The 21,545-nt window shown below is 48.9% G+C and overlaps 1 protein-coding gene across 8 annotated transcripts in view; it reads left to right on the forward strand.

The window, feature by feature from the left end:
* Positions 1-21,545, forward strand: part of Tln2 (talin 2) — a 392,497-nt gene that overhangs the window by 339,798 nt on the left and 31,154 nt on the right. For 7 of the 8 annotated variants that reach the window (XM_033756129.1, XM_033756128.1, XM_010641220.3 and 4 more), the window contains 8 exons: positions 1,562-1,681; positions 6,761-6,907; positions 10,233-10,399; positions 11,362-11,545; positions 14,648-14,773; positions 14,946-15,062; positions 17,215-17,400; positions 20,870-20,977. In XM_033756129.1, coding sequence (XP_033612020.1) covers positions 1,562-1,681; positions 6,761-6,907; positions 10,233-10,399; positions 11,362-11,545; positions 14,648-14,773; positions 14,946-15,062; positions 17,215-17,400; positions 20,870-20,977 — 1,155 coding nt within the window. The remainder of the gene's footprint in view (positions 1-1,561; positions 1,682-6,760; positions 6,908-10,232; positions 10,400-11,361; positions 11,546-14,647; positions 14,774-14,945; positions 15,063-17,214; positions 17,401-20,869; positions 20,978-21,545) is intronic. The other variant, XM_033756132.1, reaches the window with a different exon arrangement.

Consider the following 21,545-nt stretch of genomic DNA (forward strand, 5'->3'; position numbering starts at 1 on the left):
AGTGGAAACATAGGGAACCAATCACTGAACTCATCTCACAGCCCAACGGGGTAAAGTCCAGCAGTGGGAGATGTTTTTGAGCGGCCTCGTGGTATTTCTGGAGTATCTCCTGGGCTAGACTCAGGGCTGGCCTGTCTTGACCCTTAGTGCGAATTGGAGAGATGCCCGCTTTTCCTCAGGGGATCAACCCCAGAATCTTTGTGCTCCTGTTGACAGAACACAGCCAGAGCGGCTCAAGGCATTCAGTATATGCTCCTGAGAATCCAGACTTGGGCCTGAAGCCTGTGACATTTCCTTGTGAACATGCCTTAAATAGGATGGGCATTCCTTTCCTGCCTGGATAGATAGTATATTGTTATCCAGAGTGACGTAGAGGTGGGGCACATGAAGAGACCCTTGAGGGAACAAGTCACTTTTCTAAGTGGCAGGTTAAAACTGCTATTGTAAGAATTTAGTGGCATTTTTATCTAGAGGGGAAAAAAAGCTAGAAATTATCTAGGAAGCCAGGTGTGGTGGCACACGCCTGTGATCCCAGCACTTGGGAGGCTGAGGCAGGAGGATCTCTGTGAGTTCGAGACCAACCTAGGCTTCATAATGAGTTCCAGGTCAGTCTCAACTACATAGTAAGACCTAGTCTCAAAAAACAAATACAAAAAAAGGACGAAAGAAACTAGCTAGGAAGAAGAGCTAGAAACTAGAATGTACTAGGCAATATTAAATTGAGACACATTATCCTATGAACTAAGGAATTACCTTGCCCATGAAATATATGACATAGCCTTTTGGCTACATTATACTTCATGCTTGTGTGTACACAAGTGTGTGTGAGAGATACTGGGGATCTCCAGCCCTTTTATTTTTTATTTTGAGTCTTACAAAAGACTCAGATTAGGCTTGGATTTGTGATCCTCCTGTCTCAGCCTCCCAGAGTGGTAGGGTTACAGGTGTGTACCACCAAGCCTGGCTTAGCTATAGTATGATATTAACTGTTCGTTTGAAACTTTGTCATGCTTTGGCACAGATTTACTTCAAAGCTGTATTCTCTGAGTTCCCTCCATTGTTTTCTCCACCACTTCTCATTCAGGACTTCATAGCCTCCCTGTCCTCAGGCCCTCTCTCTCCTGGATGGGACCTGGGGTTCCAGAGACCAGACCAGCTCTCCCCAAGACCTGGCCTGCTGTGTGCAGTGCGCACGCTTGTGCCCCCTGGTGGTGTCTCAGGGAACTTCCTCTAGCCTCACCACAGGGCACCTCCCTGAGAGCAGTCCCTGTGAGCTAGGCTTACGACCCAGATACTGAGCTTGTGCCCACTGGCCTGGGCCTCAACTGCTGGCCTGCTAAGAAGCCCCACGGGGTGTGCGCACTGGGCCCTGTCATGTGTGGCAGAGCATGGGCCCTGCTTGAGCTGCCCTCTCCAGCAAGAAGCCCGGAATGCCATTCCTGCCTTGACCCTGATGGGAGCTTAAAAGCTAATGAGACCCCTTGGCCTCCATTGGTATTAACACATGGTTCTCATGCCTTTCTTTGTGTGTGTTTGTGTCTTGCTTGTTTTCTCTTTCCAGATGACTAAGTCGGTTACTAACCCGGAGGAGCTGGGAGGACTGGCTTCACAAATGACCAGTGACTATGGGCACCTGGCTCTCCAGGGCCAGATGGCAGCTGCCACAGCCGAACCAGAGGAGGTCTGCCACCTTAAGGCCCCCATTTTCAGACACACACAGGAATGCCCACTGCCAGGTTTCTGTGTAGCCCAGCGGCCAGAATTGGGGTTCCTCCCAGTGCTGTGCAGCTGGCCCCCAAGTTCACCCTGTAGCTCCAGGCCAGTCTCAAGGCTCAAGTCCTTCCTGAGGATGGTGGCTGAGAGCTAGGGCCATCTGGAGAGTCGGCCTCTAGACAAAGGGACCCTGTTAGCAGTGTTTTCCAGGCCCCTTTCTGCCAGCCCTTCATTCTTTTAACCTGTCCAGCCTGGAGACACCACCTTCTCACTTCCTGGTCCCACTTAGCTTAACCTCGGCCATATTGTATTTTCCACAGCCTCCCGGAAGGGTTGGGAGACCTACGTGTGGGATTTCACTCTCTTGGGAAAGGCCCACTTTCATGACACAATCCTTGCCTGAATACTCCTGGTGAATTTCTGGGAACTGGCCAGATCCCCACCCCCGTGCCTCTGGTGTCCTCTTCAGCCCCTTACCTGAAGCCCTTAACTAGCTTTCCACTGAAGCAGCACAGCAAGCTGTGCTCACAAGGGACTTCAAATGGCAAAAGTGGGGCCGCTGTGGCCTCTGTCTGAAAGCTGTTGTCTCTAGCAGCTCTGAGAAGTGGAGGCGTCCGCTAGGAACACAGAACGGATGGGGCCCCAGAGGGCCGATGGTGCCCACGTTGTGGGTCTCTGGAGAAAGCAAGCTTAGGCTACAATGCCAAATGGGGGAGTAGGTTGCAGGAATCCTGGGAAGGTAAAGGTAACTGCATTCTGTGAATTCAGCAAGCTGTTTATTGAGCACAAACCCTGTTCAAGACATTCCTGAATGAACAGGACTATGAAGGCACAGGTTGTAACTCATCGGCTCCTCTCCCTGTCCTCCACTTCCTCAGTGCTGCAGTTTCTCCTGGGAGTCAGGTCCACGCATGTCTTAACAAAGGTTCCCAGAGATGCTGCAGAAACAAAACCCCAAAGTCATTCCTCTAACGTGTGCTGTACCGACGCATGTGAGCAGACGTGTCGTATATATGTACTTGGGTACATACATATCGAGCATGTTAAATTCTAACACTGTCTCTGTCTTCGGATTTCAGCGTGATTAAGGTTTAGGCTGCAGCATGAGTAATTGTTTGCAGTAAGCATTTTAAATCACTTCCAAGAATGAAATACTATGAGACCCACATCTGTATTCTCTTAATTCTTTTACACAGGCTCATCTTTCCTTTTTTTCTTGAAAATAGACGCTGCTTCACTAAGACTGAACTATAATTCTAGTCCTAATTTATCTAGACATAGAATTCATTTCATTAACATGTAATTTTGAATTTCATAAACAAGTACTAGGAAATTTCTGTTATAGTGAGGCATCATTGGTTCGAACGAAGGGAAGAAGCATTTTGCTTTGAAGGAAGAATTGAAACTAGAGAGACCATGCGGCAGAGGGGGTTTGAACCGCTCTCCGCAGAATCCTTTCAAAATGGAATCCACTCCCATCTGCCTCGGTTAGCTTAAATGCTGGCTGCCTGAGTTCTGTGTGGGGCCCTTTCTACATCGGAGCTCCTATGAGCTGCCTACACCATGTGTGAAACAAGCAGATTTTTCTTATTGCGATGCTGACCGTTGAAGCAAAAGATAAACTAACGCCACAGCAAGCAGAATAGTTGTTAAAAGCACGACAGGTTACTTTGGTTACTGGCCCTGTGTTGTTCCAGCTGATGTTTTCCATTAAGGTTTTGTCTTTTCACTTAACGTCTTGAGATGTATTTTATAGTCCAGACACGAGCACAGTGTGACTTAGAGTGAGAAGGGGCAGAAAGAATATAAAATTACCAGTGACTTGCAAAGGAAAATTCTGTGTGTACATTTGCCTGGCAGATATTTGGGGGAAAACTGAGAAGGTTAGGAGATCCCTGAAGCAGTGTGGTTTTTTATTCCAAGATTGTGGACTTATTCTTATACCCAAGAGGGCCCCACATCACAGCATGTGAAAATATTTAGACTCAGCGCACAAGTAAGAAGCAGCTCATTTCACTGCAGCCCTGCCGACTGCTGTGTTGAGTCAGCATTTTGGTCTTTTGCAAGATGTGACAATTACAGGAAAAGTTAGAGCTCTGCCCTCAAACATCAAGCGGGATCTTTATCTGCTTATTTTTCCGTGGAAAATTCAAGCTTTTGTTAACATCACTGTGAAAACTTTTGAGAAAAGTTAAAACCCTCTGGCAGCTTTGCGATTTAAGGTTCGTTTCTCTCAAAAAAAGAAAAAAAGAGGAAAGAAAAGTAAGGAAAGGAGGAAAGGCAGAGCTTTTGACATTCTGTGAGCCACAACTCCTAAATGAAAATTCTGGGGAAAAGATTTTGTGACCATGGCTTTGTCCTTATGGAAAATCTGCTGTGACCGCTTGTAATATTGGATGTCTTAAAAGCCAGTGGCAGGAACCCACAATCCTTTCCCCTAGAGGAGATGCGTGTCCACTCTAGAAGTCGAAAACTTTGCACTCCATGACACACTTTCCACTTTAAGAGGTTGGAGAAGATAGCGGGTTATGCTGTACACACACTATTTTTCTTCTTCCACTTTTCTACCAGTGTTATCAGATAAGTTCTGGTACTGCCTTTCTAACTTCCACAAGCTCTTCCAGTAAAGTGTTACTTTTGGATGTGGTTTGAGATGCAGTTGCCTTTAAGCTCTGCAAAAATCTGTAGTTTGGTTATAGGCAGTAGGAAAGATGGTCAGTTTTTTTAGACTCCCTTCCAGTTGTAATCAGATCCAAAACTTCATAAAAGCCAGTCTTTTAATTTCTCTCCAGGCACAAAACCAGGAGATGGTTTTCTCTGTTATACTTTTATTTGGGCAAGAAGGGAATTGAGGGTTTTTCTTGTGGCTCAAGTAATGCTGTAACTAAAGCTGCCAATTAAAAACCCCAAGTCTTAGCCACATTTCTTTATAATAAACTCTGACTGTACATTGAATCACCCTGTAGGTCTTACAAAGTTGGGTCATATTTTATGAGAAGTTCAGTGTTGCTTTGAGAAGCTGAGCAGTTTTCAGTCCCTTATCTGTTTGAACAGTCTTTGTAGAATGTTCTTCCTCCTGTACAAAATGTTCTATGAAATTGCAGGTAGAGTGGGTTGATTCTGTTGTTCTCAGTCATTTAAGTGCCCTCTGTCTCTGTCCCACATCCCCTTGAAAATAGAGTAAGAGATTCAGCCCCAACCCTAGGACAGATGATGTGATGACCAGCTTCCCATTTGCCCCCACCCCCAGCACAGTAGGTGAGATATCTTCCCCTCTTCACAGATAAGCAGCCTGAGGCTCTGGGAGATTAGCGGAATCACTCAAGACCACAAAACTAAGTTCATTTTTATTGCAGTCACTGTAACCAGCCCGCACTGGTAAGGACTTTGCTCTTTTGAAATTCTGTAAATATTTCTCCCACTACTTCCTCCTCCTCCTCCTCCTCCGCTCAAATAACCAGCAGCCTTTATCATATAGAAGTCTGTGCTCAGTCTGGACTCTCAGTGCTTGCCTGTAGATTAGCTCTGACCCTTGAGTACATGGATCTGGAAGATTTCAAGAGCCAAACTGATTTCAAAAATTTTAATGGCTTATCCCCTGGCTTCTTCTTGATCGTGTTTTTAAGCAGACAAACATGTCCAGCAAAGAGATATGTTTGAATGGTGTCACTGCCCTGTGGGCTGAGCTAGATACTTGGTCCCTCCCCAGTAGCATTCTCACCGCTGCACTGGTCCAGACTGTTTGCAGAGCTGCGCTATTGTATGTTATATGGACGTGGCCACAAGACAGTCCTGCGTGGCTTCAAAGTTTCCACAGAATGCAGTGGACAGTAACAGTAAGCCCCCATTTTCTGGGTCACAAGAATTTTCTACTTGGTGGATTTAGAAGTCCTTCGGGCCTTAAGGAGTTGAGAGCAGAACCATTTTCCCCTTAGAGCAGTGTGCATTTCTATAACATGAGAGCATTTACAGTTCCCCCTGCTCTCCAGGCTGACGCCCTTAAACTCTAACTCGTGAGATGATAGTGGAAGACAGCATCCTGGTGGCCAAAGCCTCCCAGGCAGTATTTATCATACCTGAGACCTTTCGGGAAATATTCTTGACACATAGCCACAGTTTCCAGCTGTTGTAGGTTCTTGAAGTTCACGCTAGCTCGTACTTCTTAAAGTTTCATTCTCCTTTTAGTTACCTAGGCTGGAAGGCAGCTCATTTATGGCAGCTGTATTGATAAGGCTGAAATGAAATTCGATGTGAAATGGAACCAGAGACATGCACCCTGGAAGCCATGGAGGTGGAAATTTATTATACCTTCAGGGAGGCAGCTGGCAGCTTATCTGCAGTGGTGCTCATTTGGCTTCTCTTAGACAGATTGCTTCTTCTAATCCCTAACCCAGGGTCATTAAAAGGAGGTGTGCCTGCTGGGCTTTTCGCTCTGAAAACGTCCCTTTCGTAATTAAACCTCAAACCTGGCTTGATAGACAGGAAGCCTGTGCTGTGTAAGGTTGCTCTCCCTCTGTGGCAGAGCTGAAGAAGGAGCCATTCTACTTAGTAAACGTATCAATTTGTTAAGACTCTGGACGCTTTCAAATACGATTAATACTAAAGCTTTATTCTGAACTACTTACCCTCTGAGGCTGTTGGGAGGAGTCCATGAAATACACGACCTGTCTGAAAGAGGCCTTGACACACAGCAGACTCAATAAGTGCTTGTTGAGTGAACAACAGAATCATCTCTTGGCGTCTGTGCAAGTAACGTTCTTATCGTGGGGCTTGGGACACAGAAGAGGAGGTTACAGACATGAGGAAGGCATTATACTAGCACGATGAGCTACAGGCTTGCTAAATGGAGACTGTGGGCATTTTACAGTCTCTCAAAAGGGAAGCTAAATCAACCAAATTCCCTACTTCACCAGACATGGACTCCTAACGGGAGTGGAATTTTCCTAGCCAGGCTCCCATAGGGCACAGGAGAAATTTTCCACGTCGGGCAGGCCTCAGTGGCAGGGTCCCATCACACTGCTTTTCCCTCCCGGGCTTGCCTCTGCAGATCGGATTCCAGATTCGCACACGAGTGCAAGACCTGGGCCACAGCTGCATCTTCCTAGTGCAGAAGGCGGGGGCCCTCCAGGTGTGCCCCACAGACAGCTACACCAAGAGGGAACTGATTGAATGTGCCCGTGCCGTGACGGAGAAGGTGAGGAGCGGCTCTGGGGTGGATGTGGCCCCTGGCGCTCAGGGACTGCTGTGGTGGGAGACAAAAGTGAGAAACTCTAAGCCAGCGTTAATCTAGAAGCGACAGCTATCTTCTCTGGCCAGCCAAGTCCTGCCTGGGGAAGGGGCACGTCAGGAGCTGGGGTGATCCCACGGGCCTGCGAAATGCAAAGCGTGACGAGGGCCATCCAAAGGCCAAGCCCTAGTTCCCCACCTTTTCAAAGGGCTCTCCTGCAGACAGACCCTGTCTGAGTCACCAGCAGAGCCAAAACCCAGCCAGGGCGAGGCCCCACCCTGTGTCCCCCAGGTCCTCCTCCCGAAGGAGGCCCCCAGGTGCTAAGGACCGAGTCAGAAGGACAGTGCACCCTCCACTACAGTCACAGTGAAGCCAGGCAAGCAGCCATGCGGCACCTGTTCGTAGAGAGGGTCTCTTAGTGTAGCGAGCAAGTCTCTAATTGCTTCACAGAGTTACTTCGCTTTTCTAGGCTTTGATGTCCTCATCGCTAAAGTGCGGACACAAATTGGCAGTCCCTGGCTCACATACTTGAGCAGAGTAAACAAAATGATAGGCCTGCAAATGTTGGCACCATGCCCCATAGTTCAGCAATGAATCCATATTCCCTGCTCTAAACTTTCCTCTGAAACTCTTTTCAGGAAGTTGTCTTTGGTTGGGAAGGCCCCCATGGGCCAGGGATTTAGCTCAGTCGTTCTGCTGCCTGCCACACAAGCACGAGGACGAGAGTTTGATCCCCGGTGCCAAAAAAAAAAAAGGAAGGCCCCATAAAAATAGTCCTTTCATGCCCATTAGTTCTTTTGTTCTCCATCATTTTTTTTTTCCTTTTTCCGTGGTGTTGGGGATCAAACCCAGGACCTTGTGCATGCCAGGCAAGCTCTCTACCGCAGCCACGTGTGGACCTCTTTCTCTGCTTCATCTCCAAGCCATTTCCCAGCAGAGCTCTTCTACAGGCTGCACAAGGCGCAGGCTGATGTGTCCATACTTGAGTGGTTCTGCCCTCTCCCCAAAGTTCGTAGCTCACAGAGCTCTGTACTGTTCAGAAACTTGGCCACAAGACTGGAGGTTGGACCAGGAAAAGCCTCACCTGGAAGCCACCCCACAGAAGCTGCTCTATCCAATGTCCGTCACCCAGGCTGAGCCACAGCCCACAGGTCTGTCCAGCCCCTCTGGCCTTTGCAGGATGAGGAAATAAATCTATCAGTTTGAGGAAGGCATTTTCCTTCCTTTCAAAGCTTTTCTGTGCTGTGGAGTTGCTCTGGCCAAGTTCCCCCTTGATGCGTTTACAGCAGGGGGAGCAGTGGGAATGTGGGGGATGCCCTAGGCTGTGTGTCATGGCCGTGGCCAGACTGCACGATCTTCCTGAGCTGGTTTTGGCTTTGTTCTCTCTCCCAGCAGATGGCCTCTGATTGAGGACACTTGGAGAAGGGCTGAAAGTGGGGAGGAAGCCAGTTCTTAGCCAGTATTTTTGCCACGCACCCCATGCCTCTTCTGTGTCCCACCCTCACTTGGTGCACCTCATGTCATCCTTACCTGTCTTGGTGGTGTAGATCAGGCACCCCACCCATGAGCCCAGGGCTTGTCTGCCTTTGTGTCCTATTTAGTGAACAGTGGACGCTCAGTAGCCACCATCTGACCACACCTTTCTCAGTGTAGGGTAGGACGTTGTTCCTGGACCCTTTCCTTTCACCCTTGGCTTTTGTCGGCCATCCTCTGAGAAGTCTTTCTGGAAACTACTAGCCTCATTCCTTGGCCAGTGCTGTGCTCCTCTTTTCTTGGTAGGATTTTCTGGCGTTTAAAGGAGGATCAGGCAAACAGGAAAGAGAAACAGCCCTTGGAGCTGGTCTTGGGCCATGGTGGGGGTGCAGGACATCGTCCCCATGTCCCTCCTCCTTGGCTGCACCCACTGCCTCTGCTGAGATCTAAGCAGCAAGGGAAAAGCACCCTAGACTCTGCCCCTTTGCTCCCGCTCTGACTCCCCTGGTCAGCAGTTTTTAAGAAGTGTATTTACAAAGTGTGTACTGACTGTTCTTCAGGTCAGCCCGAGTCTGGTGGCTGGTGTGTGCACACAGATTTACACAAGGCCCCTGGCCTCTGAGAGCCTGTGGCTGCTGTCCTTAGCACTCAGTATTGTGGGTGTCCTTGGGGGCAAGAACAGCGTGCTGTGAAATCACGGCAGGCAGAGTTGTCTCTGCCAGAAGGAACAGGGTAGGTGACCCCCTGGAGAGCCAGCTGCATCTTGCAGGATGAGTGAATCATTGGCTGGAGAGCACAGGGAGGGACCTCAGACGAGCTCAGACCCAGGATAGAAAGGTAAATGTGTCTGGGAAAGAAGAACTGGCAGACGTGGAGAGAGGTGGTAAAGTTGATGGGTGGATTGTAAAAGGCAAAAGACTTCATGATCTGAAGAGAAACCAGAGAATACACAGGAGTGTGACGTAGCCGGGCCTGCGGGAGCAGGGCAGCAGGGTGTTCTGAGGGGCTGAGGGACGGGAGCTGGCAGTGGACATTTCTGAGGTGGAATGCAATGGATGGGACCCTTAGCCAACTTACTGGCCCTCGGGTTCCTGCGTCGCTGTTGGGTGGTGGCAGGCTGCAGTGTTGGAAGCAGAGAGGCCGTGTATGTAGGTTGGCTCTGTGTTCAAGCCTTGCTAGGATCCGCTCTGGAGAATTTCCAGCCGTGAGGGGGCCAGGGAAAGGAGGTGCGATCTCAGCAGTGGCCATTCCTCCCAACCACCTGACTACAGGGGGAGGAAGTGGCCATGGTTCCACAGGAACCAAATCCGCAGCCCCTCATTGTGACTCAGAAACATCACAGCAGCCACACAAAGATTAGCATCCGCCCTCGACTGGGTACAGGCAGTATATATGGCTCGCTAGATGGTCTGCACACACTAGTTTTCCTCCTTGGCACATTACCGGCAGCTTGAAGCACCAGCAGTACTCGTGTTACTGTCCCACGCTGCCCAATGGGACAGTCCTGCATGCACCACCAGCAGTTCAGAGCTGCCTGGCACTGAGACATGAATTTCGACCCCATCATGAGTATATTAATTCTCCCATCAGTCCTGAATGGCCAGAAGTGAAAGCCCCATTTTAAAGATGAAGGAACTCAGACCTACAGCATTGAAGTCACTTGCCAAGGCCACGTGCCTGTAAGTGGCAGAGCTGGTGTTTGGAGAGAGGCTGTTGGTTCCAGGCCTATGCTGTGACCCCCGAGAGAGAGAATCCAGTGTTTGCAAAGTGGCTGTGCTGTGGGGCTCTGGCTCCCCTTATGATCCTTTTCTACCTACAGGTGTCCTTGGTGCTCTCGGCTCTCCAGGCTGGAAACAAGGGGACCCAAGCATGTATCACAGCTGCCACTGCCGTGTCTGGGATCATTGCCGATCTGGACACCACCATCATGTTTGCGACAGCAGGGACACTCAATGCAGAGAACAGCGAGACTTTTGCAGACCACAGGTACCGGGGAAGGCTCCGACAAGCTTGCCCTGAACTCACATTTGCTTTGGTCATGCTTCCTGGGGACCAGAAATGGGAGAGTCTGTTTACATTTCAAGAAGAAACATGCACAGGTGGGAAATGTGAGCCAAGGGATCAGAATAAGTCCCTTTTGCCAGCTGTCAGCAGAGTCCTGTTTGCATTTGGCCTGGGTGGCCCTAGCAGCAGCCTGCCCCAGTGCACAATAGCGTTTTTGTGTTTTGGGGGAGTTTGGTAGCTGGACTCCAACTCGGGGCCTCACACTTGCCAGGCAGGTGCTGTGCTGCTGAGTTACATCCCCGGCCCCACAGTCGTATTTTGATGTCTCACTTGGGCGGCCAGAGAGCAGCTCTTCTGGCAGCCCTCCCACCCAGCAGGATGGGGAGTGATAGGTAGGTGCAATTCACGGTTGTCATGGCTTGAAGCCTGCTGTCTCCAGGGCCTGTGCTGGGAAGGCTGGCGCTGGGGCTCTGTATGTATGGGTGGGGACCCTGAGTCCTCACCACATGCCCGGCCCCTTTTCTTTCTCAGTCCAACCCAGTACTGAGCTAGGGAAGAGATTCCCTGTGCTCTGTCGTTCTTCCCAAAGCCTAGCCCTCTGGAAAAGATGCCCAACCTATGGGTCGTCATAGCTTGCTGTGACTGTCAGGTGTCTTCAGGCACAGTAGCAGCCATAGAAAAGAAGCATTCACTTAGCCTGCAAGCTGGGGTCAGCACCTTGAGCCTGTGTAAGGCTTTCTGTTGCCTACTGACTCTGTGTACTGGGTGGCCTTCCTCTCCTGTCCCCAACTTCGCCTACGTGCGAGACATGTGCTCCTTGGTAAGAGAGGTGGAACCCAGCACCTCTGCCCTCCAGAGCCACCTGTGAACAGTTTTCCTTCCTGACTGCAAGTAAGCACGTGTTGTCCTTTGTCTCCCCCCATCCACCCCGTCCCCTTTCTCAGGGAGAACATTCTGAAGACAGCCAAGGCCTTGGTGGAAGACACAAAGCTGCTCGTGTCCGGGGCTGCGTCCACTCCAGACAAGCTGGCCCAAGCTGCCCAGTCCTCGGCAGCCACCATCACACAGCTGGCCGAGGTGGTCAAGCTGGGGGCGGCCAGTCTGGGCTCCGATGACCCCGAGACCCAGGTAGGGGCAGCTCACAGCAAATTCTCTTCTCATCCCACATAGGCCAGGCACCTGGCTTTAGAAGAGGGCTTGGAGGACAAAGAATTTTTTTCTTCTCTCTGTTTTTATGGAGTATAATTGAAAAAAATCATATATTTAAGATGTGTAACATTACATTCTGAGATACATATACATTGTGAAATGATTACTACAGTCAAGCTGATTAGTGTATCCCTCACCTCACATACTTAAAGGAAGTCATAATTTCTTCCACCTCAAAACATTTTAGGATAGCACAGTCAAAAAGGAAACAAAAACATGCTCAGTATCTCACTCCCAGACATGAAAATACTATTCTAGTGAATACCATTCTAAATAGCTTCTTCCTGTCTCTATCCATGAATGCATTTTTGAAAATAAACACTTGGCAATGCCATACATACTGTTTTACAACCTGCTGTTTTACTTAACAGAATATAGTGGATATCTTTTCACTCCGTGAATTTCCTTTCAAAATCACCAGCCCTTAGTGATATTATTAATAACTTTTTTCTATACCTCGTTACCCTAACCTACAGTCCCCTCCCTTTTCCTCTTCTTCCCTTCCTCTTGTATAGCAATTGTCTCCCTTGTACTTTCGTGTCATCCTTTTTGGTTCCATGTATTAGGGAAAACATGATATTTGTCTTTGAGTCTGGCTTATATCACTTAACCCAGTGATCTCCAGTTTCATCATTTTCCTGCCAGTGGCACAAGTTTGGTCTTTACAGCTGAATAATATCCCACTGTGTATATATTGCCATAATTTTTCTATCTGTTCTTCTTTTGATGGGTACCTAGGCTGGTTCCATATCTATTGTGCCGCAGTAAATGTGGGTATGCAGGTGTCCCTCCCTGTAGAATGCTGATTTAATTCCTTCAGGTATATACCAAGGAGTGGTGTGGCTGGGTCTGTGGTAGTTATAGCTTTAGTTTTTTAGGAGCCTCTACACTGATTTTCACAGTGGCCGTACTAATTTATATTCCCACCCACAGAGCAGAAGGGTTCCTTTTTCTCTGCATCTTTTTTTTCTTTTGATTTGCTTTGTTTTGTTTTGAGATAGGGTCTTTCTATGTAGTTCAAGGTGAACTTGAACTCACTGTGTAGCCCACACTGGCCTCAAACTCAAGGCAGTCTTTCTGCGTCAGCCTCACAAGTGCCTGGCCTGAATTGATTTTTGTACAAGGTGAAAGATAGGGGTCTAATTTCAGTCTTTTATAAGTGGGTGTCCAGTTTTCCCAGCACCATTTGTTAAAGAGGCCGTCTCTTCTCCAACCTATGTTTTTTGCTCCTTTGTTAAGGATCAGATGGCTGTAGTTGCGTAGGTTTGTTTGTGTGTTATATTCTGTTCATTTCCTGGTCCATTTTTTGTGCCGGTACAGTGCCGCTTTTGTTGCTATGGCTCATGGTATAATTTGAAATTTTGTGTTGTGTTGCCTCCAGCCTTGCTCTTTCGATGTTGGCTATTCTGGATCTTTTGTGTTTCCATATGAAGTTTAGGTTTGTTTTTCTAATTCTGTGAAGGGCATAATTAAAAGTTTGATAGGGATTGCATTGTGTCTGTAAATCACTTTTGGTAATTTGGCCATTTTAACAATGCAGTGGTATCTTGGTTCATGAGGCTTTTGTTTGGGAACAATGTGATTTGCAAATAGAAGTATTCGGCAAAATTTTGCTTTTGTTTGAAAAACCTGCATTGGGTGACAAAGCCGACCGCAGCCATCTTTTCCAGAATGGTGGAATGAATTAAGTTTGTGGACCAAGGTGCCACTATATTAATTTGGCCCATCTGTGAATATGAGAGGTCTTCCCAGGGTCATCAGAAAATAGATGTGCCCCTTTCCTGGAGTGCAGAACTTAAACCCCTCTGTTCCTGCTCTTCCTGGCACCACTCAGTGGCAGTCTCTCCGGTTCTCACTGCCTACCTTGTACCCAGTCACCCCATCTGTGTGTACAGAATCAGTGCCTGCCTGGGTGGAAGACCAGCCCCATTCTTTCCTGCTGTCCTCCAGGGCAGAGAGCCTCACAAGGAAACCTTCCCGTGTCCCCACTTATCCCTTCTGCTGGATTTCTTGAAAACCTCGCTGCGGAATTCTAGGCCATTGTAGAAATCCCTGCCTATAGTTGTGTGTTTACCCCATGGAGAAGGCACAAGCTGGAACCACATAGCAAGCTCTCTCTCCTCACCCCACACAGCTGAGAAGTGACTCATCCAGGAGGATTTAAGTCTTTTAATATAAAGAAATGTGTCAGATTATTAATTTTTATCAAGCACCAAAGTAGAATCAAAAAATGAGCTCCTGTGTACCCACCGCTTGGCCTCCGTGACTTCCCTTTACTTCAGTCTCTCCCCTCCCCCGCCGGTATTTGGTGGTTTGTTAGAAAAAGAGTGAGACTGGCCCAAGCATCTCTGTAACATTTGCCGTGGATGCCATGTGGTGCAGCAGGGCATCTTGCTCAAAATGAAACTTTGTACTCATTGCCTAGAGACTAGAAACTTCCTCTTCCCCTGCCCTTCTCTCTGGCAACCACTGTTCTGTTCTGTTTCTGTGAGTTGGCTGTTTTAGACACCTCATGTGCAAGGGATTGTGTATTGTTTGTCCTTCTGTGACTTAATCACTTAGCATAATGAGCTCTAGGGTCATCCGTCTTACTCCAGAATTTCATGGGTCGATTTTTTGGGGGTTTTTTTTTCTGCCATACTAGTGAATTAAACCCAGGGCCTTTGTACTAGCCTACATCTCCAGGGCTGCTATGGAGCCCTTGCAGCCAGGTGCAAGGTTAGGGTTTTATTCTCTTTGTCTTGGGGCACAGTTTGGTAGAGCCTGCAGTTGCCACCTAGGAGGCTTGAAAGAAGCTATGTTTAGATCCAAGTTCTCCATCCTGGGTCAATGTCAGCATCCCCTGGAGCAACTTCAGGTCCAAGTTCCTGCATCCCAATCTCCAAGGGTGCCCAATGCAGCCACTAGTGGAGGGACGTGCCTTTTTCTTGTCCCCCTTTCCCCAGCCTGCCCTATACTACATGCCCATGGGGTATCAGTAGGTCAGTACGTCCTCACCTGGGTGCTATGTTTCCCTTTCAGGTGGTGTTGATCAACGCCATCAAAGATGTGGCCAAGGCCCTCTCCGATCTCATTGGTGCTACCAAAGGAGCTGCCAGCAAACCAGCCGATGACCCTTCCATGTACCAGCTCAAGGGGGCTGCCAAGGTAGGGTGGAGCCATGGGAGGGGTGAAGGAACCCCCAGAGAAAGGGTTAGGAGAACCCACATCTGAGCACCCCTCTCACAGATAAGAGAGGTGTCCTTGCCTGTGGCACTAAAGTAAAAGGCCTACGGACAGGACCTCAAGCAGTGTACTACGTGTTTCTCTTCTTGCACAGGTGATGGTGACAAATGTCACCTCTCTCCTCAAGACTGTGAAGGCAGTGGAGGATGAGGCCACCCGGGGCACAAGAGCACTTGAGGCCACCATTGAGTACATAAAGCAGGAGCTCACGGTAAGAAGCCAGTAGTCACCTGCCTATGCAGCAGGGGCTGCCCCAATATTCCTTACATAAAGAGGTTCTACCTAAACTCCTGAACCTAGGGAGGCTCATGCACCAGCCTTCCATTAGTGTGTGTAATTGCTCATCACAGGTGTCACTGAGTTTGTCTAGGATCTACTGGTAATTGTAATTAAGGAACTGATCACTTAGAACAATCCAGGTTTCATTCCATTAAAATTACCACATTCAAAAAAGGGGGGGATTTAGCTCAGTGGTTCCGCCGCCTGCTTTGCAAGCATCAGGTCCCAAGTTCCATCCCCAGTACCAAAAAATAAATAAAAATAAAATCACTGCCTGAACCGAAGCATTACAGAAGGTTCTTGGCCACAGGGAAAGTCACCATGGCCACTTATGTGCACCTTGTGTTCTCACCAAGGATTCTACATGGAGCCTCTCTCAATTCGCATTGCTAGTGATAGCCACTTACACTGCTGCACATGTGAGGAATTGAAGCCTTAGGCCAAAATGCCTTGAGGTGAGGCTCTTCCCTTTGAAACCCTGCTCCCATGGGTTCATCTGGCCCCTGTAGACATCGTCCTTGTTCCTTTTTGCTTTGTGCCGTCGCTGTAGGGTGAGGATACCTGGAGTTACTATGACAGGAACGTCACCTGTCTTCTGCAGCGCCATGAGGTTGTGCATCAACTCTTTCTAACACCTACAAATAGAAACACACTGGCAATGAATGGTTTTACTGTGAGATTTCTTTTTAATAGGAAGTCTAATAGCAGATGAACCTGTTTTTAGGGGGATAGGAGGATCAAGGAAGTTGCCTCTACTGCTGGTTGTTGTGCACCTTGGGAAGGTGACCTTGATTACCAGTGGAAATGAGCATTTATGTTGGGTTTTATGAAGAGGGCTCGGGTTCTTCTGTCCTCACTTTAATGGATCTAGCCTTGATTGATAGGCTTAGCTCATATTTTGAAGAAGAATCTAAACACTACAGGAGTAAGTAACTCAAAAGCTGGTGCTCTCACGTGACTGCCTAGGCTAGGTGTTTCCTACCTAGTCCGGACCCAGGTGCAGACAGGTGTGACTGTGCCTCATGGTGGCAATGGAATGGATTTGGAAGTAAGTTGGAGCTATGCTGGGAAATTAGAGTCACTTGGTCTTTCTGAGTCTAGCAGTGTGATACTGGGTTCAGCCAGATTGTGGTTCCTTAAAGCCCACGGGGCATGTGGAGACCTGGTCTTGTAGCCCTCTTTCCACTGCAGTGTTCAAGAGCAGATGTGAGGTTTGCGATCCCGGGATGCTGGATTGCAGCTGCCCATTTTCAGAAATGGTGATGTGTAACACCAGTGGCACCTGGTAGGAATGCTGTCTGGGTCCTGCTTTCTCCTCTGGAGTCTTCCCTGCTGAAACATGGCTGCTTAGGGGTAAAGACAGGCAGACCCCACCTGGGATGGAGTCTTCCTGTGCAGGGACAGACACTCATTGGACACATAGCCCTGGCACCAGACACTGGTGTTTAAGAGACAAGATCAAATGGGTCTGACCAGAAACAGCTTAACTTGGTTGACAGGTGAAAACAAAGTGGGCTATTGACTTACCGTGGTTAATTTATTTCAGCTTCTCCAGAGGTGTGTGCATGTGTTTAAATAATTCAGTGTCACCGTGGTGCATTTGACATGAATACTTCTGCACAATTATGCAGTTATATTTGTAACACAGGCTGAGAATAGTAGGAGCTGATGCTTCATTTCCCCCAACCCCACACCCACTTAAAGAGAAGCGGGAGCCTACTGATACATCCAGCTCAGTCCTGCCCCCAGAAGCAGTATCAGGACTGGGTTTCCGAAAATTGCTGCACCACCAGCGGAAATAGGGGAAGAAAAGTGGAAAGCCACACGACCATCCTCAGAAAGGGGAGTGTCAGTGTCTGTCCTGTGAGTGACAGGTATCATTGTGAGAGGCTTGTGCACACTACAATTCTGAAAGGAAGAACGGCATCACTCTTCTCAAATTAAATTTCTTATTTCCTGCCACTTGGCAATGTCTTCAGGTTGCTGGCTTGGTTTTCAGACAGAAACAAGCCTGGCTGGAGTTGGCTGAGTTACTTCTTGTACTTTTGAATTTTTTTTCACCTCTTCCCATTTCTGACTTCCAGGTGTTCCAGTCAAAAGAGGTACCTGAAAAGACATCATCACCTGAAGAATCGATAAGGATGACAAAAGGTATCACCATGGCAACAGCCAAAGCCGTGGCAGCTGGCAACTCGTGCAGACAGGAGGACGTGATTGCTACTGCCAATCTGAGCCGGAAGGCTGTGTCGGATATGTTGACAGCTTGCAAGGTAAAGGGCTCAGTGTTGTTTTAGATGTGTAGATAGATGGTTCTCTGTTATGACTGAGCCGTTTCCTGTTATTTGGAGAAGAGGAGGGGCAGGAATAGGTAGCAGGGAGCAGCTCCATACTTTATAGTAGACAGAGTGGCATAGGCATCCACCTGGGGAAACACCCCTCAGATAGTTCTGTGCCCTCCACTGTCCAGTTCTGAAGCAGGCAGGGAGCCCTCCGCCAAGGCTAATGGAGGGTCCCTCTGGCGGCAGCAAAGGAGACTCGGTGCTCCACGTACGCACCATGTCCCCTCCCCCAGCACTCTGCTGCCTCCTGGCTCAGGCATTTTGTGCCAAGAGAGGCGTTGCTCTCGCTGGGTGAGGAAGTGAGTTAGAAGAGTGCAGGCACTCATGAACCACGTCTTGCTCTCCATGCGGGACATCCCTGAGAAACCTTCTGATGCTCAGGGGACAAGGGCAGCTGCTCTGAGCCTGCACTTGTGAGGAGGCCCTGGAGATCTGTACTGCACCGTAATTGTTTATCCTTGGAGAGAGTGAGCCCCGAAAACCCCGCGTCACCCTGCATCCCACTGAGCACCCTGACCCCAGCCCTTCACTCTTCTGAGAACAGTGTTGCCCCAGGGAGTCTGACTGCTGCTCAGCAATCAGTGGATGATGCCCCTGCCTGTCAAGGGAGAGGGGAAAGATTAACTACTGGGGTGTGAAGCAGGAGGCATTCCTGGTGGTGAAGAGTTCTGTTGGTGTCACTGCTGCAGGGCCAAGTGCTGATGGCTTCTTAGAAACCCCTCAGAAGGGGTGCATGGTTCAGAAGTACTGCGGGGCTACAAGGACCTGACCTCAGGAGACACCATCACAGCTGTGGGTCTCCTAGGAATGGTGGAGCATGGAAGTGGGTAGGCAGTTTTCGTGAAGGACTAGTCCAGGCAGTTTGGACTCTTATCTGGAAGCCACGGGCATTTGCCATTTCCATTTACTCAGTGGATTCCGCCCAACAGAAGTGATAGCTCTCAAAGGATTACACACCCAGAGAGTTGGATTTCCCTGGCAAGGTGTGGCCCAAAGCATCATGGTGCCACTTAGACAGCCTCATAGTATCGAAGGGGGCTTTGTACTTTGTTTTCTCGTTTGACGCTAGACAAGGGCAACAGTAATTGCTCCAATGTGTCGGATGGTGACACAGGCTCAGAGAGGTTAAGTGCCATGACCAAGGTCACACAGCTCTTTCCTAGTAGAACCAGAGCCAAAACCAGCTGTCTGACCCCATGGCTAGTCTGGTTCTGCTGCCCATAGCCTGTGATGCTTAAGGCTGCTGTGGCTGACGATTGGCAGGCACTTTTGCCCCCACATCACTGACATGAAATGAGAAATAGAAAAAGGCCATGCTCAAGGCAGAAATGGAATGCAGCTCAGATAGTTAAGTTTCTCTTGCACAGATTTCCCTGTTTCCGGGGAGGTGGTCAGGTAGGAGAGTGTGGATGCTTCTGCCTAGCCTCGGCTCCTTGGACTGAGACCGTCTTGGCTCTACAAAACAGCACAGTAGTCAGAGCTGTGCAGCTTGTACGTTTGTATCACACACCAAAAGTAAGACTCGGCAGCAAGTGTCACTCCTGAGCCCTGAGCCACCTGTCAGGGGAGTTCTTACTGCAGACCTAGGAACATCGACAATTCCTTTGGTCTCCTGCATCCCTTGGCCCTTGGTGGACAGGAAATGAGGCAGCTTGCCAGGAAGAGGTTCGTGCAGTAAGGCGCATATAGGAACTCAGGCTGCTAAGTGGTAGATCAGGAAGAAAGTCTTACATATCACACGGAAGAGCCACATTTCCCTGTTTAAGCACAACGTTCACACTGAGTGGGGCAGCCAGGACAAAGGCAGAGGGGCAGCAAGACCAATGCGGGCTCTCTTATTCAAGTGGGAGGATCACACTAATCCCCTGGGCTTACCCAGTCCCCAAGTGAATGTCCCTGTGTTCTTACTACCCATGTGCATGTTTATATTAGATACAGTTTTCTATCTGCCAGTACAGTGATGTGTCATTGCTGTTTCTGTCTTGCTGTGAATCATTACCACTGGCTTTTTAATGACAACCAAATACTCTGATGTGAGTATTGTCTTTCCCCTCTTAGGAGATATTCAGCTTGTCTGCATTTTTTATCATGAACTTTCCTATAATAAACATCTTTGAGTATATCTGGATTATTTCCTTAGGCTAGACTCCCAGCTGTGGAATCAGTGGGCCAATGATATGACTCTTTAATTATTGTCAGATTGTCCTCCCGAAGGTTCTGCCAAGTTACAGAGCCACCACCGCAGACAGAATCTCCTCACCCTCAACTCTCCCACAACCCTAATTGGGGGCCTTGCATATGACTACTAGAGGTGACGCTGAGGAACATAATGTCTGTGCCTTCCCATGGCAGTGTCCCCTCAGGTGGGGCCTGTGCCACACTGTTGGAGGCAGAAGTACAGGAATGAACCTGATGTGGCTGTGTCCAAGCACAGCTCTGGGCTCCTGGTTTCTGCCCCTGAGGCTCCTTAGCCTCCGGTGAGTCAAACCTGGCTCCTAAATGACAGATGCTGGCCACTGTCTGCAGGGTGGGGACAGAGCAGGAGAGGATTCACAAGTGTCCCACCTGCACCCCAGCCCTAGGGAGAGCAGCCTGCATAGAGGATCGTGGGACTGGTTGGTATTCCCCTTCAGCCTGACCTTTTATTCTGATGTCTGATTTCCATTTGTCTTGATCTGTGGCTTACTTGTAGTTGTATATTTTGTGTATTTCTGAAGGCCTCCCCACCCAATTCTTTCCAGAGTAAAGCTATAGGAGAAAGAATGGCCAAGGGGGCAAGGTTACCATTTTTTGCAAATAAAAGACAAATTATTGCATACTTGTACTGAAAAGATTTTTACTGTTGTTCTGAAATTCTGGTTTAACTGGTTATATTTTATCCAAAATTCCAATCTAACTGGATGTTTTATCTGACAACCCTATGAATCATCATGCCATTTGAAGTGGTACATCATGCACAGCTGGAGGTGGCAGGTGACGAGTGCAAGAAAAGGAGTGACATGTTGTTGGCCATGTCCTCTGGTTTGCCTCTCTCAGCATTTGTGTAGAGTGGGATGAGTTATTTACAGTGCCTGAGAAGCACCCTGGTTGCTGAGTGCTCCCTGTGACTGAGCGAGGCAGAGGTGGTCACTGTGTCCTGCTGGAAACGGATTCCAAATGTTTCTGGATGCTTTGGTGCGTGTAGGATTCTTTAATTAAAAGAAGAAGAAGAAGAAAAATGGGAAATGGGAGAGAGAAGAATTGGACTCAAGTGTTTCTGTCAGTGTCAGCACATGTGTGAGAGAACCTCCTGGGGAGGTGGGCAGGGGTCCATCTGCACTGTGTCCGGCACTGTGGGTGGTGAGCTGCCCATCCAAGGCTCCTCCTGCTCTAAGACATCAACATCCCTTTCTCTCTCCAGCAAGCATCCTTCTACCCTGACGTCAGCGACGAGGTGCGAACTCGGGCCTTGCGGTATGGGACGGAGTGTACCCTGGGCTACCTGGACCTTCTGGAGCATGTCCTGGTGGTGAGGACGGCATGGGTTGGGGGCCTCGGGAGGAGCCGTGTCATGGTCCCCCGACCGGGGTGATTTAGTCACAGCCCCCACAGGCACCTCCTGTGAGGCTGGGTCTGGGCTGAGTGGAGAAGTCAAATCAGCCCCTAGAGCAGAAAGTACAGTGTGCAATTAGCAGCAGCTACCACAGAATCCAGGAGAGCCAGGAACTGTCCGGCACCAAAAAGGCGGGACTAGCATGGAAAAGGAGGAGGTAGAGAGAGGAACGAAGGTTTGGAGGGTTGGCACCACTCCTGAAAAGTAGAAGGACTCTTGTCCCAGAGACCTAGCTCCTCCTATGAGGACATGCTAGGGAGGACAGTTCCTGGTGCCTCAAGTGGCTCTGGCCTCTCATTACTGCCTCCCATCCTGGAATGAATACCTTAGATCGTGGTGACAGTGGCTGCTCAGGCCAGCGTGCCCAGTGTGGAACTGGATTCAGAAGGCGGAACTGGAAGGTGCCAGACCTGGGGTGGCCTGACTCCTTGCACAGGGTGCATCTTTAGAACCTTATAAGGTCCAGGGAAGGCTCTGAGAATGT

The sequence above is a fragment of the Fukomys damarensis genome, unplaced genomic scaffold (assembly GCF_012274545.1).
Source record: "Fukomys damarensis isolate Sample0158 unplaced genomic scaffold, DMR_v1.0_HiC HiC_scaffold_25, whole genome shotgun sequence".
NCBI lineage: Eukaryota > Metazoa > Chordata > Mammalia > Rodentia > Bathyergidae > Fukomys > Fukomys damarensis.